Genomic DNA, 23,167 nt, shown 5'->3' with positions numbered 1-23,167 from the left:
GGCTGTTCACCACCCAGGGATCGAACCCGCTTCTCTTAGCATCTCCTGCTTTGGCAGGCACGTTTTTTTCCACTAGCGCCACCTGGGAAGCCCCAGAGAAGGCCGCTTATTGCCTATAGAAATGCCTAAAGGAAATTGGGCTTCCCTGGTGGCTCAGATGGTAAAGAATCTGCACAGAATGTGGGAGACCTGAGTTCAATCCCTGGGTTGGGAAGATCCCCTGGAGGAGGGCATAGCAGCCCACTCCAGTATTCTTGCCTGGAGAATTCCATGGACAAAGGAGCCTAGCGGGCTACAGTCCATGGGGTTGCAAAAGTCCTAGCGGACACAGAGCACAAAGAAAATAAAGCCCATTCTTTCCTTTTTTCCTTCATTTCCCCCCACCTTTTAATTTATATTCTTTTGTTATACATTTTATATGTTGTGCTGTACTTAGTTGCTCAGTTGTGTCTGACTGTTCTCTTTTGCTGCTTCTTCCCATATCTAGAATCACTATTACAGTCATTGGTTTTATAGAACTATATATTTGATCAATCGTATCAAGGCTCCTAATATCATTAATTTTATCTGAGGCTTAGTCACAGATTTGGCCATGCAAGAAGCAATAATCTTGTAAAATAGAGTGTAAGAAATATAGCTAGTAACATGAATGCAGTCATTACATTAGTAAGTATTTAAACCAAGAACTTCTATTAGGTGTGGCCCAGTATCTCCTTAGTCTGTTTTGCACCAATCACTGTCTTTAAGGAAAATTATATCTTGGCTTTGTACCTAAATACACCAGAGACATCTGTACATACAAGGTGAGTAGTGGGTCATTGGAACCCCTTAGAGGATTTAGGAGGGAATGCTATTTTCTGAGAAGTTACATGGATGGTCCCAGAAGAAGGAAAATTGATTGTTATGATTGAATAGGCCTTTCTGCCATTAGGGAAGTCTGGTTAATGCATAAAGTGGTTGCAAAATGCTCACTAGAGGGGAGGGAGGAGACCCAAACAGGGAGAGAAAAAGTTTATGTTTAAGTTTTTCTTTTTTTGCCTAAAAAATGTGAATTTTTATTTTATCAGCTTGAATATTATTGTTCCTCAAGTGTTGTTGATTCCATATAAGCTGATTTATACTTTCTAAGTCAGTACTTTTTGATAATGAGGAAATTGATGGTCAAGACATTTCAATCTAGATTTCAATACACATTTTTTTGCTGTTATGAATAGAAACAAATTCATTCATTTTCTGTCATCTTGAAACTAGAGTTGGATATCAAAGAATTTACAAAAGCTTTTAAATTTTTGAATAAGATTGACTGTAAATGTTTAGCTTTGTTTGATATAAATGACACAGAACTTATCTGAAGCCGATAATAGAAAGGGCTTCCATGGTGGCTCAGATGGTAAAGAATCAGCTAGCAATGCAGGAGACCTGGATTCAATCCCTGAGTTGGAAAGATCCCCTGGAGAAGGGAATGGCTACCCACTCCAGTATTCTTGCCTGGAGAATCCCTTGGACACAGGAGCCTGGAGGGCTACAGTCCATGCGGTCACAAAGAGTCGGACATGACTGCGCACACAGTAACAGAAAAGAAAATGTTACCTTCAATGTTAACACATGTAAGAAGAAAATGTTCATATTATCACACCCAAATTATTTTATAGAAGGTAGATATTTTATGCCACTACTATTAATAGTTTGCTTAGACCAGACACACTGTTTTAACACTAGCACATTGTGTTTGCTTGGAAGCGCTGTGCTATTGTTTGTCAGTTCCTGTTCCTCATCTGATGACTCTTCTCCTCAATTTCCTCCATTTCCAAGTCTCTTTAAATGTGAGTCGCTGAGGTGATTCCTAGCATGGCTTTTCAGGAAAACTCAACTGCCAAAAAATGCACATCATTAATAAAGCATCTCCTCCCAGTGAGTTTGTATGGCCTCTGATTCTTAAAAAGGAAGTCATACATTTTGGCCCTTTCACAAGTAAAGCTGATTGAGTAAAATTCTATTGAAGTTCTGTAGAAGTTAAATGCCATCATCTGTGTAAGTACCAAGTGAACATTTCAAAAGAAGAGGAAAATTCTAAATAAAAAAGAGGAAAAAAGAAAAAAAGCCCTCACTATATTATGTGGATGAGTAATAGGAAAAAAATTCAAATAACCAATTTGAAAAAAATTCAAATCTTTCTCTTTGATGGATTGGAGAAGATGACTTCCCAGTTGTCATATAGAATATTACGTTCAGAGAGAGGTAACTCTAAGGCTAAATAAGCTATCGTCCATGTCTTAAACATTAATTCTGCATTTTCTCCGGTGGGTGTTGGGACCGGTTTCAGGATATGACAGCGCGTGATCTGCTGCAGCAGAGGTACACGCTTCCAAATGGAGACACTGCCTGGCGGTCCTCAGCCCTTGTAAACGCTGCGCTGGAAGGAAAGCTGGTTCTCTTGGATGGCATTCACAGAGTCAACGCGGGGACGCTTGCCGTGTTACAGAGGTCGGTTATGAGTCACAGAAGCACACCACGGAAACAGTGGACGTGGAGCTTTCTCAGCCTTCTGACCTAAACTGGCTTACATAATTCTCCAGGAACTTATAATTCTATATCCAAGTATAACAGCAGATGTGTTTATTGTTGGTAACACAGTAGAGTAGAACTTCGAGTAATGAACATTTTGGGAAAAGCCAGTGCCATAGCAAAATTCTCTGTGTAGGAGCTGAAAAAGGCAAATTTTTCAGTAGTAGTTTTGAGACTTTATCTGTATGTTGATTGATCTATGCAATAAGTCACACAGTTGAAGTTTCTATAGTATGTCAGAGTCAAAGCTTCACTGTTTACAAACTCCTTTTTCAGTCCTAGATCTACATTATTGGTTGATACATTCTTCGAATTTGTTTTTGAGAGAGAAAATATAGTTCCTTATGTAAAATGTATAATGGCTCTTTGCTTATATTTTATATAGGGTAAAGTTCATTTTGTGTTTACAGACTTGAACATTTGTGTCAACTGTGTTTTTTATTTCAGCTTAGGTGGGGCAAATCTCCACCCATTCATAGTTAACTTCTCTTTAATGTTAAGACTGCGTGTGTAACTTTGATGGAACATAGTCCCATCTTGTGTCACTTTGGGAGATTAATGATACTATTTTAGTTTGTTTGTTACATCTTGATTCTATCACTTGTTTTTAACTTTTAACTCTACATTTTAACTTGTTGGGAAATCTCAAATAAGTGGAATAATCTAGTTCCCTAACTAAGTAGTCAAAGTTTTTTTTTTGTCCTTGATGAGATGCAGGTACTGAGTATAATTAAAGATTCTAAAAACACTGTTAATCCTGATTCAGCTTGAGAACGTTTAAAAGTCATAACCACAACCTTCCAGTGATTTATCATAAACATTCCATATATTTACAGTTTTTCCCTCTTCTAAACAGACAAATGCAAACACAAATGAAATAGTGCCTGCTGCCTCCTTTTATTAGCTCTTTCTTGCCCATGTGGCCAAGTAGTTGTAACAGCAGCGGCAGCTACCATTGAGTTCTTAATCTGTGCAAGGCCTTGTGCTAAGCCAGGGTTTCTCAGAGCCTCAACTATGGAATCTCCTTATGGGAGTGAGGCTTAGAAATGACTGATGCCTGGGCTCCACCTCCTCAAATTCTGGTATAATTGATCCAGGGTGAGACCTGAACATTAGATTCTAATGTGTACCTAAGACTGAGAACAACTATGTTCAGCATCTACCTTACATTAGTTATTTAATTTTCACAGCAATACTGTGAGGTTGTTGTTACTGCCCTAATTTTATACAAGGTAAAATTTTAGACAGGTGGGTCTGTTCTCTCCCCCCCAGTCACTCAGCGGGTAGGCGCAGGGCTGGGCCTCGCGCCCACGCGGGAGCGGGAGTCTGTGGGGCAGTCCCGTCCCCCCAGTCACTCAGCAGGTAGGTGCAGGGCTGGGCCTTGCGCCCTCACCGGAGCGGAAGTCTGTGGGGCAGTCGTGTTCCCCCAGTCACTCAGCGGGTAGGCGCAGGGCTGGGCCTCGCGCCCACGCGGGAGCGGGAGTCTGTGGGGCGGTCCTGTCCCCCCAGTCACTCAGCGGGTAGGCGCAGGGCTGGGCCTCGCGCCCACGCGGGAGCGGGAGTCTGTGGGGCAGTCCTGTTCCCCACAGTCACTCAGCGGGTAGGCGCAGGGCTGGGCCTCGTGCCCACGCGGGAGCGGGAGTCTGTGGGGCGGTCCCGTCCCCCCAGTCACTTAGCAGGTAGGCGCAGGGCTGGGCCTCGTGCCCACGCGGGAGCGGGAGTCTGTGGGGCAGTCCTGTTCCCCACAGTCACTCAGCGGGTAGGCGCAGGGCTGGGCCTCGCGCCCACGCGGGAGCGGGAGTCTGTGGGGCGGTCCCGTCCCCCCAGTCACTTAGCAGGTAGGCGCAGGGCTGGGCCTCGCGCCCACGCGGGAGCGGGAGTCTGTGGGGCGGTCCCGTCCCCCCAGTCACTTAGCAGGTAGGTCAGGGCTCGGCCTCGTGCCCACGCGGGAGCGGGAGTCTGTGGGGCGGTCCCGTCCCCCCAGTCACTTAGCAGGTAGGTCAGGGCTCGGCCTCGTGCCCACGCGGGAGCGGGAGTCTGTGGGGCAGTCCTGTTCCCCACAGTCACTCAGCGGGTAGGCGCAGGGCTGGGCCTCGCGCCCACGCGGGAGCGGGAGTCTGTGGGGCGGTCCCGTCCCCCCAGTCACTTAGCAGGTAGGTCAGGGCTCGGCCTCGTGCCCACGCGGGAGCGGGAGTCTGTGGGGCAGTCCCGTCCCCCCAGTCACTCAGCGGGTAGGCGCAGGGCTGGGCCTCGCGCCCACGCGGGAGCGGGAGTCTGTGGGGCAGTCCCGTCCCCCCAGTCACTCAGCGGGTAGGCGCAGGGCTGGGCCTCGCGCCCACACCGGAGCGGGAGTCTGTGGGGCAGTCCCGTCCCCCCAGTCACTCAGCGGGTAGGCGCAGGGCTGGGCCTCGCGCCCACACCGGAGCGGGAGTCTGTGGGGCAGTCCCGTCCCCCCAGTCACTCAGCGGGTAGGCGCAGGGCTGGGCCTCGCGCCCACGCCGGAGCGACCCCACTGCCCACGTTGCTGCCCCTGCAGTGTGCAGTCCCCCCTCCCCTCAGTGTTCTCTGAGCGGGAGTCTGTGGGGCAGTTGCACAGTGGACATCAGGAAACCTCAGTGGCTGGTGTAGGATCTAGAACAGCACTCTTTAACCTCTGCAGCATCTGGAAGACGCTATTTGTACTGTGAATGGCTATGTTCCATCATAGTTGGTATCTGAAATAGCACTGGCTATTTCCTTGTAAAGATTTTAGATATTCTAAATCCTGTCATTGCAAAGATAGAACTATTTTGATGATACTGTGCCTTAAAGTGTTACCTTAGACTCAAGGGAGTATGTGTCAGTTGCTTCATTCATTAATATTTACCTCGTGGTTATCCTGAATCACTCATTCAGCTGTTGCTTTTCATTTCCCTCCTCTGTCCCTTTTCCAGCTCCTTCTCCTCCACATCCTCCCTGTTCACATCTAGTAACTGTGACTACTGCCCTCCAACACAGAAACCAACTGTTTTTGCCAAGTATAATGGCACTAGCCAACCTAAAATATCAAAAAGTGCATTTAACAAAATAGTTAGACTCAATTGTCAGTAATAATAAAAATGACTAAAATATTAACTGACTGATGGTAGTTCTAATAGCTTCAACATTTAAACTGATTTGTTTCCTGGCCTTCTCCTGTCCATTAGGCTGATCCATGATCGGGAGCTAAGCCTCTATGATGGCTCTAGGCTGCTGAGAGAAGACAGGTATATGCGCTTGAAGGAGGAGCTGCAAATGTCTGATGAGCAGCTACAGCAGAGGTAACTGGGGGTACACTACTCTTATTCTTATTATCAAGTGCATGTGTTTAAAAATTATTCTTCTAAACCTAGGCTCAAGTCAAGATCACTTGGAACGGCTTAATAATTTGGTGTCCTAGATAAGATCTTATTTGCACACTTTTTAAGACTTGAGTTTGCTCTCCAAGAGGTGCTCTGTAGGGCTTCCCTGGTGGCTCAGGCAGTAAAGAATCTGCCTGCAATGCAGGAGACCCAGGTTTGATTCCTGTGTCGGGAAGATCCCCTGGAGAAGGAAATGGCAACCCACTCCAGTATTATTGCCTGGAGTATCTCATGTGCAGAGGAGCCTGGTAGGGTCGTCGCAAAGAGTTGGACATGACTTAGCAGCTAGCACATGTACTCTGTACTTTCAGCCTACGTTATGTAAGTGTTTAAACATTTTATGAGAGCATTAGCTTTAAGAGGATAATCCCTCTTCTGTTTTCCAAGCAGTTCAATTTTGGTCCTAAATTTTGTTATCATTTTGGAAAAAAACAAAAAGCCCCTCACTGTTAACTGTGCCTACCCTCCAAGAAAGTGACGAATTATTTCTGAGGTTCGTTACCTGATGCAGGAGTGCCCTTTGTTTCTGTTTAAACATTTCTTCCAGAACTGCGGCAACCAAATTCAGTGTATTGGATTCTGGATTAGGAAATCAAACGAAAATAGCTATGAAAGATATTTTGGGATGATTGAGAAAGTTTACACATTATTCAATTAATGTCAGTTTTCTTAGGTTTCATAATGGCATTATGTTTATGAAGGTGTTAACCTAAAACAAATAGACCTCCAGTTGTTTCTCCAACAAAAATGGGTTTATGTAAGGGGTCTCTAACCATGGGGAGCTACATGCAGGTCCTTATGCAACAAGAAGAAGAGGAAGGACTCATCTAAAAGGGAAAAAGAAAGTCTGAAGAACTATAATGAACAGAGTCCATTGGTGGAATTGAGGGTTGGAAATGCAGTGTCTTTTCATCCTATTCCTAGCAGCCTAAAAGTCTCTCACTGGCTGAGCTCTTGCCAGGCATGAAAAGGAAGGTCTTCTTCCTGCTGACCCTGCTGTTGTAAAGCAAGGTCTTCCTGCTGACCCTGCTATTGTCTGTCACAGCGCATGAGAGCTCCCCCTTCTGGCTTCCTGACTTCCTAATTGAGCTTTCTGTTTATTGATTTTTTACAAAGAATATTTCTATTCCTAGGAGCCATATTCTGAAATATTTAAGGGATAATGTAAAAAGATGCCTTCAACTTACTTCCAAACGTTTCAGGGTAAAAAAAAGATATGACGAATGGACTCAAATGTACCACATAGAAACAATGAGCAAGGGAGAGCAAGAACACAAAGTGGTAAAATCTTAACAATTGTTGAAATGTAGGTGAAGGATATTTGGGTGTTCACATTCTATTCTTTCAAATATCCTATGGGTTTGAAATTTTTTTAAATTTATTTTTTAATTGGAGGAAATTGTGTTGGTTTCTGCTGTACAACAATGTGAATCAGCCATGAAGAAGTGAAGTGAAGTCGCTCAGTCGTGTCCGACTCTTTGCAACTGTAGCCTACCACGCTCTTCCTTCCATGGGATTTTCTAGGCAAGAGTACTGGAGTGGGGTGCCATTGCCTGCGCCAGAGGATCTTCCCAACCCAGGGGTTGAACGCGGGTCTCCCGCACTGTAGGCAGAAGCTTTACCGTCTCAGCCACCAGGGAAGCCTGAATCAGCCGTAATGATACACGTGTCCCCTCCCTGTTGAGCCTCCCTCCCACTCAGCCCCATCCCACCCATCTAGGTCATCACAGACCACCAGACTGGGCTCCCTGTATTATAGCAACTTCTCACCAGCTATCTGTTTTACACGTGATAGTGTGTATATATTGATGCTACTTTCTCCTTTTGTCCCATTCTCTCCTTGCCCCACTGTGTCCACCAATTCTGTACATCTGCATCTCCATTCCTTCCCGGCAAATAGGTTCATCAATACCATTTTTCTAGATTTCATGTACGTGCATTAATACATGATGTTTGTTTCTGTCTTTCTGACTTCAATCTATGTAATAGACTCTAGGTTCATCCACCTCACTAGAACTGACTCAAATTTCTTTTTTATGGCTGAGTAATATTCCACTGTATATATGTACCACATCTTCTTTATCCATTCATCTGTAGATGGACATCTAAGGTTGTTTCCATTCTTCGCTATTGTAAATAGTGCTGCAGTCAACAATGGGGTACATGTGTCTTTTAGAATTGTGGCTGTCTCAGGGTATGTGCCCAGTAGTGGGGTTACTGGGTCATATGGTAGATTTACTCCTAGTTTTTTAAGGAATCTTCATACTGTTCTCCATAATGGCTGTATCAGTGTACATTCCCAACAGTGGTGTAGAGGGTTTCCTTTTGTCCACATCCTTACCAGCATTTATTGTTTGTAGATGAGATTGGTTGTCCTCACTGATCGTGAGGGGCAGCCTGCTCCCCACTATACCCAGGGTTCATGCCTAGCTCCCTAAAATCTTCAAATTAAGAAGTTTCAAAGAAAATATTTCTTTCAGCTGCACACTATGCTTTCCTTTAGAAGATATCTGGCAATTATAAGTAATTTTCTACCTCATTGCATTTCCATGGATATCGTCACATAATTAGAGATTATTATTAGTACTTTGGGGAATTTCCAGTCACTTAATTGAATCTTACTTGATTGAAGCCACTCCTTCCCCTAAAGGACTTGCTGCCATATTTAAAACAATGAAATCCAGCAAATGGTAATTATGTGTGTTTCTTACTGTGTTTATGTTTTATCCTTGGAATTTTTTCATAGAGAGAAAATATTTAATCTTATTATCTCTGTAAAAATTCGCTTGATTACACAGCTATTGCTATCATCAGATCCTTCTAGCCCAGTAAGTGGTTTGGTCGAGTGTTTAGGGAAGCAAATTATAAAGAGCCCTCTCATATCATACCTTGAGCTTATGACATTCAACTACTGTACCTTATTTGCATGTGACTCACTTGTCAGGGAACCATTGCATTTTCAGGGAGATGAATCAGAGCAGCTGGGCAACAGCTCCCAGCAGGACTGCCCATTGTGTTTCCCTCAGGACTTGAGGAGCATTGTCTTCTTGCCAAATGTCCAGGAAATGGCAGCCCTTTTCGATGAAAGGAACCCGAGTTCTCCCTCATGGTCACAAACAGTTTTACAAATGAAAACATTCTCAGGAACGAAGTGGCCCCAGGCTTCACATTCAGGATTTGACTCAGACTGGTTGGTAGTGCTTTTTCCCCAAAGCATCCTGTCTTCATCACTCTTGATTTTTATCATTCCCATGAATGAAACCAGGCTCAGTTCTGTCTCCAGAAGTCACTCTGAGACCGGTGGAGACAGATCATAGCACTGCTTATTTCCTTCACTTATTTAAAAAATTTTTGTTTTTTAAAAAAATTATTGTTAAATATGCATAAAACTTGAGCCAGACAGTTTTTCAAAGCTTTTATGGAAAAATACCAGTCCTCTGTTATGTGTCCTGGGACACTTTCCTGTTGCCTATTCCTCAGAGCCTACCACTTTCAACTCAGCTGTTTCTTTTGATATCACTCCTCCATATCACTAAGTAATATGCTTTTATTGATATTTCTTGATTTATTTTTCAGTGTTGGGCACTGCCCATTGATTTCCTACTATGGAAAATTACAGTTTAGATTTCATCCACCATCCTTTTTCCCACTGCACATGCATACTTCCTATCTCCCATTCTTCCTAAATATTAGGTCATAATTTTGTTTAGAACTTCATTCAGTGTTTGCATTATTATGATGGCACAGGACTGTACACTGCTGAATCATTCAGTAGACTACAGTTATTTTTCTCTTTTTATGTATGGTCTATTTTTCCTAAACTTAGTAATTGCCTACATGTGAAGAGCAGCAGACATATAAATAAAAAATTAAAATGCAGCTTTTAAATATTACAATAAAGATCTCTACATAATGCTGTGGGAACACAGATAAAGAAGTTACCTTCTTTTCTTTTTTTCTTGTTCAGTTCAGTTCAGTTGCTTAGTCATGTCTGACTCTTTGCGACACCATGGACTGCAGCACGCCAGGCTTCCCTGTCTATCACCAACTCCCGGAGCTTGCTCAAACTCATGTCCATCGAGTCGGTGATGCCATCCAACCATCTCATCCTCTGTCATCCGCTTCTCCTCCTGCCCTCAATCTTTCCCAGCATCAGGGTCTTTTCAAATGAGTCAGTTCTTTGCATTAAGTGGCCAAAGTATTGGAGTTTCAGCTTCAGCATCAGTCCTTCCAATGAACACTCAGGACTGATTTCCTTTAGGATGGACTGGTTGGATCTCTTGTTACCTCACAGAAACTTATTAGTGAAGGTGAGTTTCTTTAAAAAGTTGGCAAGTATGAATTTATACTTTGTTTGCACCAAAAAAATAAGTTTTCCAATTTGGCTTCACTTTATTTTTAAGACAACTAGTAAGTATCCAGTTATTATACAAATATTTTTGTGTGTGAGTGTGTATGTGTGTTAATTTGTAATATTATTTTCAGGTGTACAACATGGTGATTCAGTATTTCTATAGATTGTAGAATGTATCTTTGTAGCTTACTTTATACATAGTAGTTTGTACATCTTAATCTTCTATTTCTGTCTTGCTCCTCTCCGCTTCTCTCCCGGCTGGTAACTACTAGTTTGTTCCCTGTGTCTGTTGTATTCCTTTGTTCCTTTGTTTTGTGTGTTTGTTTTAGATTGCACAAGTGAAAACATATCGTATTTGTCTTTGTCTAACTTATTGCACTTAGCGTAATATTGTCTAGATTCATTCACATTGCTGCAAATGCCAGTATTTCATTCTTTTTACACAGAGTAATATTCTGGTATATACGGGTCACATCTTCTGTATCCGTTTATCTGTTGATGAGCACTTAGGGTGTTTTCATATTGCATCTACTGTAATGTTGCTGTGAACATCGAGGTACATATATCTCTTCAGATTAGTGTTTTCATTTTCTTGGATTATATACTTTGAAGTAGAATTGCTGGATCGTATGGTAGCTCCATTTTAGTTTGCTGTTTTTTTTTTTGAGGATCCTCTATATGGTTTTCCACAGAGGCAACACCAATGTACATCCCACCAGCAGTGTACTAGGGTTCCCTCTTCTCCACATCCTCACCAGCATTTGCTGTCTGTGGTCTTTCTGGTGGTAGCCAGTCAGACGGGTGTGAGAGGGTACATCACTGTAGTTCCGATTTCCATTTCTCTAACGATTAGCCGTGTTGAGCATCCTTTTCAGGTGCCTTTTGGCCATCTGTAAAACTTGTTTGGAAAAATACTTATTCACATCTTCTGCCATTTTTCAGTCAGGTTGTTTGGTTTGGTTTTGTTTCAGTATTAAGCTGTATGAACTCTTTGGTATTTTGGATATTAATCCCTAATCAGACATATCATTTGCAGATACCTTCTCCCATTCCATAGGTTGCCTTTTTATTTTGTTAATGTTTTCTTTGGGTTGTCATAAATGGCCTTTATTATGTTGAGATGTGTCTCCTCTATACCAATTTTGATGAGAGTTTTTTTTATCATGCATGGATGTTGAATTTTGTCAAATGCTTTTTCTGCATCTATTAAGATAATCATATGATTTCTAACCTTATTTTTCTTGATGTGATATATCACATTGATTGATTGGTGGATATTTAATCATCATTGCATCCCTGAAATAAATCCTGCTTGATAATGGTATATAATCCTGCTTATATATTGTTGAATTTGGTTTGTCATTATTTTGTCAAAAAAAGTTGCATCTGTATTCACATTCATCTGTATTGAATTTGGTTTGTTATTGTTTTGTCAATAATTTTTGCATCTGTTTTAACATCTAATATTCTTTTTTGTACTCTCTTAGTTTGGTTTTGGTATAAGGGTAATGATGGCCTTGTAGAACAAATTTGTGCTCCCTTATCTTTAATTTTTTGGAGTAGTTAGAGAAGGATAGTTATTAGCCCTTTCTTATATGTTTGATAGAATTTCCCTGTGAAGCCATCTGATCCTGGACTTGCATGGGAGTTTTTTGAATACTAATTCAATTTCACTGCTAGTGATCAGTCTGTTCAAATTGTCTATTTCTTCCTGATTAAGTCTGGGAAGATAGTATATGTCTAGAAATTTATCCATTTATTCTAGTTATCTAATTTGTTGGCATGTAACTGTTTATAATATTCTCTTATGTTATTTTTTAACCTCTGTGATATTGGTTGTAATATCTTCTCTTTCATTACTTATTTTGTTTATTTGGGTTTTCTTTTTCTCCCCCCCCAGATGAGTCTGACTAAAGGCTTATCTGTTTTGTTCATCATTAAGGAAAAAAAAGACAGCTCTTGGTTTCATTGATCTTTTCAATTATTTTTTGGTATCTACTTTTTCTCTCTCTGATTTTTTTTCCCTTTCCTTCTACTGACTTTGGGCTTTTGTTCTTTTTCTAATTCCGTTAGATGGTAACTTAGATTTGAGAATTTTCCTGTTTCTTGGGGTAAGCTTGTATTTCTGTGAGCTTCCTTCTTAGAACTGCTTTTGCTGCCTCATATGGATGTTGGAAAGCTGTGTTTTTATTTTCAGTTTGTCTTGAGATATTATCTGGTTTCGTCTTCAGTTTCTTCATTGATCCATGGGGTTTTTTTAGCAGCATGTTGGTTAGTATCCACGTGTTTGTGTTTCCCCATTTCTTTCTTTAGTTAGTTAGTTTATAGCTGTAGTGGGTCTTTGTTGCTGTGCGTGGACGTTCTCTGGCTGCAGTGAGCAGGGCCTGCCGTCCAGTTGACTTCTCATTGAGGTGGCTTCTCTTGTGGAGCACGGCTTCAGTAGGTGTGCGCGTGGGCTTAGCTGCCCCGTGGCAGGTGCAGTCTTCCCAGACCGGAGGTGGAACCTGTGTCCCTGGCATTGGCAGGCAGATTCTTAACCACTCCCACTTCCCTGCACCACCAGGGAAGTCCCTGTTTCTCTTCATATAATTGATTCTCCTTTCATACCGTTGTGGTTGGAAAAAACACCTGATATAATTTCTATCCTCTTAAATTTGTACAGTCATTTTGCCTGTTGTCTATTTCTCCTCTGAGCACACTCAGGCACATTAGGTATCCCATAAATTTCATCTTCTGTCCATTTCATCCTTCTCCCATGGCGTGTTCTGACTAGCCCTGATTTGGACTTATTTCTCTCCATATGCACAGTGTACATGTCATCCTTCTCCTCTCCCACTGTCCTGTTTCCACTGGTGTCTCTTCTGTATATATCATCAGTTAGGTGTTGAACCTCCTGGGCTGACCTTCTCTTTCTTTCTCTTACATTCTATCAATTTATCAGGACTTAATTAGCTTTTCAGAGGCGAGTTGTCTCAAAATGGATTCTCCTGTCTGTCTGAAGAATTTCTGCCAGTTGAAAGCCTGGTTCCTTTCCTTATCAGTGTTGCTCCTTTTTTAAACCAGAGAAACACACTGTTTTCTTAGAATAAATATGTTGACCTTTAGGATTATAGTAGATTAGATTCTTCCTTTCAACCACTTGACTGTATCTGTCCAGGCTGTATTTCTTTGGTGGAGAGGGAAAGGAAATAGTATAGCATGAAAAGTGGGAAATTTGTGTCCTGTTAGAAAATTAGTTTCATGAGTTGTTCTTGTAAGTAATATGACCATTGTCTAGCATGAGTTGACCCTGTATTCTGTCCATATCTAATATGTCACTCTTGGCATGAGCATCTGAACTATAAATTAGAAACTCATCACTCAAGTATTCTGTCCTTTCATTCTATACCTATGTATAGAACTGAGGTGCAGCAAAGTGATTATTATTACTCTTCATCTTTAAATAAACTCATCTATTAATACTTTATTTCCTCGTGGGGAATTTGAGATAGAGAAAATGATCAAAGGTAGAAGGAAAGGAAGTAAGATTTAGGCTACTTTGCTTCTAGACCCAGTTTGGTAAATTTAGATACCTTTTGGCTTTCAGTTAGGAACAATTTTCATGTTTGTGTTCAGCAGGAATCCTGCAGTTACAAGTAACAGCAACAAAAGAACAACCTTAAATTGTCACAAAAAGGAATTTGGTGGTATCTCATGTGTTCAAACAAAGGGAGAGGATGCACTTGGGTCTCAGGAAAAAACTGGAATGAGGACTGTAATGCTCTCTGGACCCTCTAGTGCCCTATACTTCATCTCTTTGTTTCAAATGTCACAGTATCTGATACATAGTAGAACACTTAGTAAATGTTTTGGAATCACAAATAAATCTTAACCCAGAACAAATTCTAGAAAACTCAAGGTAAAGTGATTCTATTCATCCAGTTTTCAATAACTTTCTGAGCTAGCAATGTTTCCTTTTATGAACCTACTGATTAAGACTACTTTGCTCTTAATGACAAGTCTCATAAGGCCCCAAGTCTCATAGGGTCTCATAATTATCAGCTATTAGCCGTGAGCTATCAAGCCTTTCAGCTTCATAGTATGAAACCCAGTTTCTATACACTTATATTCGACTCCTTTGCTGACCGTCTTTGTGCTCTAATTTCACCATACGCCTCGATCGTTTCTGAAGTACTCTGCAGGCATTCTTTGCGGTTAATGATATAGCTAAGGTTCGTTTAGGAATAACTTAAGAAATGTCAGAGACTTTCCTTCTAGTGCAAGACACCTGGAATACTGTGGACATCGTGGTTAGAAATAACATGATGGCCATGCTCACCAGACACCATGCCAGCATTTCCCACAGGAAGTAAGGACCAAAATAGAAATATTTCCTTTGAGGAGAAGAATTTCTTTGGGGAAAGGAGGAGTACAAATACTACAGGCTTCTAAATGTGTCCCTTCCTGCTGTTGGTCAGAGCCTAGATGAGGGTGGGTAAGACCTCTGAATTACCAGCAGTTTATTTTACCAGAAATAGGCTTCTGGTTATCTCAGGAAAGCAATAAAGATTAGCGGCCTAGTCTCAGTTGTAATTATATATGCTCTAATGTTTCTGTATTTTTATTAATGTTTTTTATTGATTATTATTAAACATTGAAGACAGTTGATAATCTTCCAGTTTCTGTTAATCAGTTGTGGACTGTGCGTGGACATTGGGCACAATCCTCAATCTGTTAGATTTTACTCTTACTCATGTTTGAAGGTAATTAGGATCAGAGCATTCTCTCCTACTTCCCCTGGAAACCTCAGGATCTCTTTGCTAGAAAATTAGTCTGTGTACATTTTTAACAAAATTCAAGTTAGATCCAGGATTTTATGCCCAAGTCTCTGTGTTTGGTTCTCAAAACAAAAGTGCTGTAAGCAAATTCTGATTTTGAAAAATAATCCTAAACATTCTTATTGTCAAGGAAAAGTTCTAAATTCTGTGCTTATGAAGGGTCTGTGGTGGTGGTTTAGTCACGAAGTTGTGTCCAACTCTTTGCACCCCATGGACTATAACCCGCCAGGCTTCTCTGTCCATGGGGTTTCCCAGGCAAGAATACTGGAGTGGGTTACCATTTCTTTCTCCAGGGGATCTTCCTGACCCAGGGATCCAATGCATTGCAGGCAGCCTCCTGCATTGCAGGTGAATTCTTTACCACTGAACCACCAGGGAAGCCATATTACTTATTATTGTATGTATTGCTTTTGTCTTTTTATACACAAATGTATCACATGTTTGATACAAGAATGCACCTTCTCTCAAAAATTCATTCAAGACCAGGTTTAGACTAGCTGCTCTGCTCTTGATGAAAACCATTATTCTCACTTCTTGCCACTTATCTTTGTTTTGTCTTTGCCAACAAAGGTCTTCAAAAAGTTGCTTGCAGTGGTGGTTATTAACAACAGCAATACATTTATCTATTTAACTATTTACTTATCTGTCACACTAGACATTGTATGGTATAAAGATGAATTAGGAATTTGCTTTGCTACATTGCCAAGCAGGAGAAATATGGACTGTGTACAGACCTGTATAACCTCCAGGTTCTGAGTTGGAACATTAGTATTATAGTGTGAAAGGCCAGTTACGAAATCCTTTTTCTGTTCATGATTAATATCTTTATAAAAGCCTTCTATGTTATTGTTTCAAGTTCTTTAACATACACATTTGACAAAAATGTAGCATATAATTTCCTTCAGAATATAGAAATTTGTTGAAGTTTTGGTTTTATTAATAGCTTTGTAATTCAAATATACAAATCTGTATATTTACAGTGTACAGTTTAATAATTTTTTGTATTTTATACACCTATGAAACTGTCACTGCAATCAAGATAATAAATACCTCCATGATTAAGTGCTGTCAGACCGCTTTTTAATCCTTCTCACCACCCTCTCTCACCCCAGCAATCTGCTCCCTGTTAGTCTATATAACATGCATTTTCTCAGTTCAGTTCAGTTGCTCAGTTGTGTCCGACTCTTTGCGACCCCATGAACTGCAGCACGCCAGTCAAACTCATGTCCGTTGAGTTGGTGATGCCATCCAACCATCTCATCCTCTGTCGTCCCCTTCTCCTCCTGACTTCAATCTTTCCCAGCATCAGGATCTTTTCCAATCAGTCAGCTCTTTGCATCAAGTGGCCAAAGTATTGGAGTTTCAGCTTCAGCCTCAGTCCTTCCAATGAGTATTCAGGACTGATTTCCTTTAGGATGGACTGGTTGGATCTCCTTGCAGTCCAAGGGACTCTCAAGAGTCTTCTCCAACACCACAGTTCAAAAGCATCAATTCTTCGGTGCTCAGCTTTCTTTATAGAAAATTTTCTATATGCATTTTCTAGAGCTTTATATAAATGTATTTGCACAGTACGTACTCTTTGGGTCTGGCCTCTCAGTATAATTATTTTGAGATATTACATGTTGTTGTATATCAGTAATTCATTTCCTTTTTATTGCTGACAAGCATTGGAAAGTACTTTACTTTCTAAAAACGTGTACTTATGCCCCGAAACAAACATATTGGCCCCAATATTTTAAGCCTTTGTAAAAGATCTTTCTGCTTTAAAGTTTTTTAATCTTTATGAAATGATATCTATTTATCTGAAGTTAATCCGCATCTTTAGTTTCAATTGTTATTTGTTGTTAAATTCTAGTAAAATTGAAGTTAACCTTGATTTAAAATTTTCATAGTGCATGTTTCCTAATTCTCAATTATTTATTACTTCTTCAGACTTTCTGTTACCCACCAGTATGTCAGATCACAGAGCTTTCCACGTAGCACTAGTGGTGAAGAACCCACTTGCAATGCAGGAGACGTAAGAGACATGGGTTTGATCCCTGGGTTTGAAGATTCCTTAGAGAAGGGCATGGAAATCCACTCCTGTCTTATTGCCTGGAGAATTCCATGGACAGAGGAGCCTGGTGGGCTATAGTCCACAGGATCACACAGAGTCAGATGTTACTGAAGAGACTTAGCACACACGCATGCATGTCATATCACATCTGGAAGTACATGGCCCATCCTCAGGCATACTCTGCTCTCTAACTTTCAGACTCAGAGAGCATAACATCATCAGGAAATACATTTCCATATGACCTGTTTATATGTAAGGAAGCCTTCATGGACAACTTAGCAAGCAAACAGGTTCTTCTCATCCTGTTATTTAGCAGTTGGCTATTTTTATAGTCAGCTTATATTAAGACTTATTTTCCTGACACATCAGCTCTCATCAGAAACTGCTGCCTTTAAATCTGGCCAGCTCACCTGGGTGCCCTGCTAGTGTGAGTGTGTGTGTGCGCATGCTCAGTCGTGTCAGACTCTGTGACCCCATGCTCTGTAGCCTACCAAGCTCCTCTGTCCGTATAAGTTTCTTGGCAAGAATACTGGAGTGGGTTGTTGCTATTTCCTACTGCAGGGGATCTTCCCAACCCAGGGATAGAACCTGTGTTTCTTACGTCTCCTGCATTGGCAGGCGGGTTCTTTACCACTAGCACCACCTGGGAAGCCACCGTGCTAGAGTCCGTACCAAAAAGCAAGCCACAATGTACCTCATAGGCAATGACCATCTCCATGTTTAAGTTAAAACCAGCCTGGCTTGCCTTCATGTTAGTTGTTCTTCTAGGCCCGAATCTGCAGCATATCTGTGGCACTTGCTTCTTCGCCTGTTGGTTTGAGGACGGCAATTGAAATTCCCCTTGCTTGTTGGATGTTGGTTTTATTTTTTCCCTCATTTAGTATCCATCACCATCTTGAGTGGAAAACTACATCTGCAGCTTTAATTTTGAGCAAAGTACAAATAAGCAGGCTCTGTCTCTCCCACTTTCTTTTGTCCCAGCTAGGAGAGAAGAGGATCAAAGATGAATCCGACATCTGTTGCTGGGCCCTGAAGCAGACTTTCTGGATTATGGCAAACCACTCAACAGAAGTGGAAAATGGAATAATCTTCTCTTTTCAGATCATAGCATTTTCTGTCCAGGTTTTGTTGTGTGACTAGTTTCTAGCAATCCTGAGTGATCGTGCCATCCTTAGGACTCTCAAGTCATTGTCTGTGTTGTTATCCTTTTCTCTTTTCCTAGTACAGCTTCTTTGGACAGATCATCCCCATGCTATGCATGAGTATCTATAAATAAGTCTCCCCCCGCCCCCCACCTAGCGAAATGAAATGGTATTTAGTAGCATTTATGAACTCATCTAGATGTTTCATATGATCATTCCTAAAAACTGCTTTTCCCTGGCTTACAAATGATGCTGTGGCCCTCTAAAATTCTAAATCATACTGTCAGGGACTCAGTGAACCTTCCTATTGTATTGGGAGGACTTTTTCTGATCTGAAATCTTCAGAGTATTTATCTGATTCTCTCTACACATATCTTATCTCCTGATATTCTCATTGCCCAGCCACGTAACTGTGGAGTTCTATCGTAATAGTTGATGACAATGAAGAAATGCCATTTAGGTCCCTTTATTTTTGTTTTTCTGAAGATCTTGGCAAGTGTTTGAGTTTCATTTCTCCTTTCTCAGCAAGGATGATACAACCTGCAAAAGGTCTATTTGCACTAGTTTTGAAAATTGATAAGAACTGATATTACTCATGATTAGATCATGATAAAGGGTTTCTAGCTCCTTCTAAAACTACTCAAGTTCATTTCACAAACCATAGGAAATCTTATCATATATTTACATCTTCAGATTCCCTAACAGTGATTTATCAAAGAGATCACTGTAAAAATCATATTGTTTCCTATTAAATGACAAATGAGTGAATTACATAGAAGTTCACTTTTCTCCACCTTTTATTTATTTCTTTCTTTTACTTTTTTTTTCTTTTCTCCACCTTTTAAAGACCTAAGTATTCTTATTGCCAATCCAAATTTGAATTTTAATCTGATCCCCTATGCTACTTAAATTTTCTGCATTGTAAAAAGTCTCTTCATCCTGAGTTATGCTTCTTGGTCTTTCTATGACTGACACAGAAGTTCCTTGCAAGACAGAAGATTTTGGACAAAGACAGGGGACCTATGTAATGAATATGAACTGTTTGGTGTTATATTTCAAGGGACTATCGGGCTTCCTTTGTGGCTCAGCTGGTAAAGAATCTGCCTGCAATGCGGGAGTCCTGGGTTCGATCCCTGGGTTGGGAAGATCCCCTGGAGAAGGGAAAGGCTACCCACTCCAGTATTCTGGCCTGGAGAATTCCATGGACTGTATCATCCATGGGGCTGTGAAGAGTCGAACACGACTGTGACTTTCACTTTCTTCTTCAAGGGATTGTGAGTAGATTTATTGTAGGTATAACAACATATCCAAAACATGGATTCGTGTTCCCCAAAACAGTGATTCATGCCGGGGATGGAGTTTCATCAGTTGACACGGTACATCATATATTAACCTTTGGTAATTCTTCTTTTGTTTTAATCTTAGGTTTTTAGAATGTCCTGACCTTTGTTTTTTCAAAGCTTGTTCTTTGGGTAATAGCTTTATCTGTACCATAGTCTTATTATAGTCTAGGCTTTAGCTACTGTGACCTAATTTCTAACACAAAAGGTTATGCTTAAAAAGCTTTTTTTTCCCTTTTAGATCGATTTTTCCTGTTCACCCCTCCTTCAGAATCATCGCCTTGGCAGAACCCCCTGTTATTGGAAGCACAACACAGCAGTGGCTGGGGCCAGAATTCTTAACCATGTTCTTTTTCCATTACATGAAACCACTTGTCAAAAGTGAAGAAATCCAAGTGATTAAGGAAATGGTAAGAGTGAGGCCAGCACAAGCCTGTTGCCTTCAGTTACTCTCTTTTTAAGGCATTTTTGACACCTGCTTGAGAAGAGTTGGATATTTTTGGCTTTTTCTCACTGTTTATTTCCAAATTTCCTTATAAAATGGTTCTCAGACGTCAAAACTTTTCAGGATCATCCGGAGGGCTTGTTAAATTATAGATCGCCGAGCCAGTGATTCTGGGATGGAAATGAGAATTTACATGTCTGAAGTACTCAGGCGATGCTGGTGCTGTTGGTCAGGGGACCACACTCTAAGAACCAGGCATTTGGGCTGTCTTTCCATTTTCCTCCTGTGGAGACAGTTTGGGGATTCTTTTTCCTTTTAGATTCAGCCAAAGGTGACTATTTAAAGCTCCTACTAAAAGGGGTGGTGGTGGTGGTGGTTTAGTCGCTAAGTCATGTCCAGCTTTTAACGAACTCATTGACTGAAGCCCACAAGGCTCCTCTGTCCGTGGGATTTCACAGGCAAGAATATTAGAGTAGGTTGCCATTTCCTCCTCCAACTACAAGAGGAGGCCAAATATATTTTAGTTCCATAGGTTTTGTAGAAAATCCTAGGTATTTCCGGTCACCTTGGGATTGTAATATAGCCTATACTTAACTGGTTAGCTGTCTAGTGGCTTGTAGTGCTCGTTATCTATTATTGTGGTGTCTGTCTTAACCAAGCGTTATATTTAGCACTTTTGGAATTCTGGGACTTCACTGTTCAGTGTAGTAGCACTAGCCACATTAAATCAAATTTAAAAATTTGCTTGCTCAGTCTTATTTCAAGTGGCCATGGCATGCCGATAGCATAAAGAACATTTCCATCATTGTAGAATATTCTGCTAGACAGTACTGTTCTAGATCACTAATAACTACACTCATCCCCTTTGCAATATTAGATTGAATTATTTAATTTTAGGTCTTATGAGCATGGTTGTGGATAAGGGTGTAGACTTTAAAGTCAAAAAACTTGCCTTTAAATGTTAGATCCACTACTTATTAGCTTCTGGATCTTGGGTAAATTACTCAACTATATTTTCTTCATCTGATGATGGGGATGATACTATTTATTACATCACAGGATTGATTTAAAGAATGAATGAGTATATATGGTATAGAGCTTTGAGTTTTAAAAATTCAAAGTACTTAAATGCCCAGAGAAACCATGAACAGTTTGTTTCTGAAATTGTCATGTTATACCAATCATTATTCTAACATCTCCTTCTGCTCTTTTTAAGTTAAAATTTTAATTTTGTTATTGTTTAAGTAAAATTTTCTTCTTATCAACTCAAATACATATTAAATTGAACTCTGTACTTAAAAGCAGTGAATATATGTTTTCGGGCAACTGTTCTTTATATGTCATTGATAAGTAGATCATGCCCCTCAGGTATGTGCGGATTATTTTCGTATTTATTTACTGAAATACAGTTGATTTACAATGTTGTGTTAGTTTCTGCTGTATAACAAAGTGATTCAGAAATGCATATATGTGTGTATATGCATATATACACACACACGCACACACACACACATATATATATGTATACATTCTTTTTCATGTTCTTTTCCATTATGGTTTATAACAGGTTTTTAAGTCCTTGAAAAAATGGACAGTTTGAGCATCTTCCCTTTATATGAGGATATATTAAGTCTCTTAGTAGACATAGGTGTAAGGTTGCTGCTAAATGAAGGAGTTTGGTTTCGTAAGAAAAATGCCTGAATTAGAGTTGAAGCTAACAAAAATGGATGTGATAAATGAGAAGTTTCTTATGGTGCACTATGTGCCAGTTTTTAATTGGTTAGAGGTTCCTTTCAGTTTTATCCTTATGATAGAATTGTAAATGAAGAATGGCCTGGTTTTACCTGATTCTTTTTTTTTAATTGATGTATAGTTGACTTACAATGTTGCATTAATTACTGTTGTACGGCAAAGTGACTCAGTTATACGTATATATACATTCTTTTTCATACTCTTTTTTATTCTGGTTTATCATAAGCTGTTGAATATAGTTCTCTGGGCTATACAGTAGGGCCTTATTGCTTACCCATTCTATACATACCAGTTTGCATCTGCTAATCCTAAACTCCCAATTCATTCCTTACCTGCCTCTTCCCCATCCCTCCTCCCCTTCCCTCCTCCCCCCCTCCAGTCTATTCTCTATGTCTGTGATTCTATTTCTATTTTTATAGATAGGTTCATTTGTGTCATATTTTAGATTCCCCATATAAGTGATATTATATGGTATTTGTCTTTCTCTTTCTGACTTCACTTCACTTAGTGTGGTAATCTCTGGTTGCATCTATGTTGCTGCAAATGGCATTATTTTATTCTTTTTTATGGCTGAGTAGCATTCCATTGTATATATGTACCACATCTTCTTGATCTGATTCTTAAAGAGAAAACAGAGGCCAAAGTGTTTCCTGAGAAGATGAATAAGCAACTTTATCCACAGGTTAAGCATGATACCTATAATCAGAGACTTTATAAAAACATAATTTTAATATTGTTTGATAAGTAGCCATAATTTCTGGTTGCTTGATCATATATCCCAATTTATTCTTTCTTTCCTTAATCCTCTCGTAAAATAGGTCCCAAATATGCCTCCGGAAGCTTTGGACAAATTGTTATCATTTACGCACAAACTCAGAGAGACACAGGATCCAACAGTAAGTCTGGGTTTTCTCCATAGAATTTTCTGTTGTTGACAGGCTGCTTTCTGCTTTATATTCTTAGAGTTCAGTACTTTAAAATCTATTTTTTAAGCTGATATTTTTATCCCTTCTGCTATGCTTTTTTCTATGTGTATATGTTACTGTTTCAATGATTCTTCACATTTCTTCCAGCTTCTCCTGGCTGGTGTCACAGAAAACAAGTTTTAGCTCTAGAGGAGTACCTGGGTGTTCCTGGAGTTTGGCTCTGCTCCTCTGTCTCCTCTGCTGAGCAATCTCATGTATTCTTATGGCTTCAAGTATCACCTCTGTGTGGATGCCAACAACTTTCTAGCTTCTAATTTCTCTTTCCTTGTTGATTCTCTATTTCTGATTCTGTTTATGTTTGGGATGGTAAAGGGGAGAAAACTTTTCCCT

General features: G+C 40.4%; 1 protein-coding gene across 1 annotated transcript in view; it reads left to right on the top strand.

Moving 5' to 3' along the window:
- Window positions 1-23,167, top strand: part of VWA8 (von Willebrand factor A domain containing 8) — a 367,424-nt gene that overhangs the window by 95,397 nt on the left and 248,860 nt on the right. The window contains exons 13-16 of the mRNA XM_070471177.1: window positions 2,324-2,484; window positions 5,751-5,864; window positions 19,896-20,064; window positions 22,670-22,747. Of these exons, the coding sequence (XP_070327278.1) occupies window positions 2,324-2,484; window positions 5,751-5,864; window positions 19,896-20,064; window positions 22,670-22,747 (522 nt within the window). The remainder of the gene's footprint in view (window positions 1-2,323; window positions 2,485-5,750; window positions 5,865-19,895; window positions 20,065-22,669; window positions 22,748-23,167) is intronic.

The sequence above is a fragment of the Odocoileus virginianus genome, chromosome 8 (genome assembly GCF_023699985.2).
Source record: "Odocoileus virginianus isolate 20LAN1187 ecotype Illinois chromosome 8, Ovbor_1.2, whole genome shotgun sequence".
NCBI lineage: Eukaryota > Metazoa > Chordata > Mammalia > Artiodactyla > Cervidae > Odocoileus > Odocoileus virginianus.
This window is presented reverse-complemented; position numbering and strand designations above follow the sequence as displayed.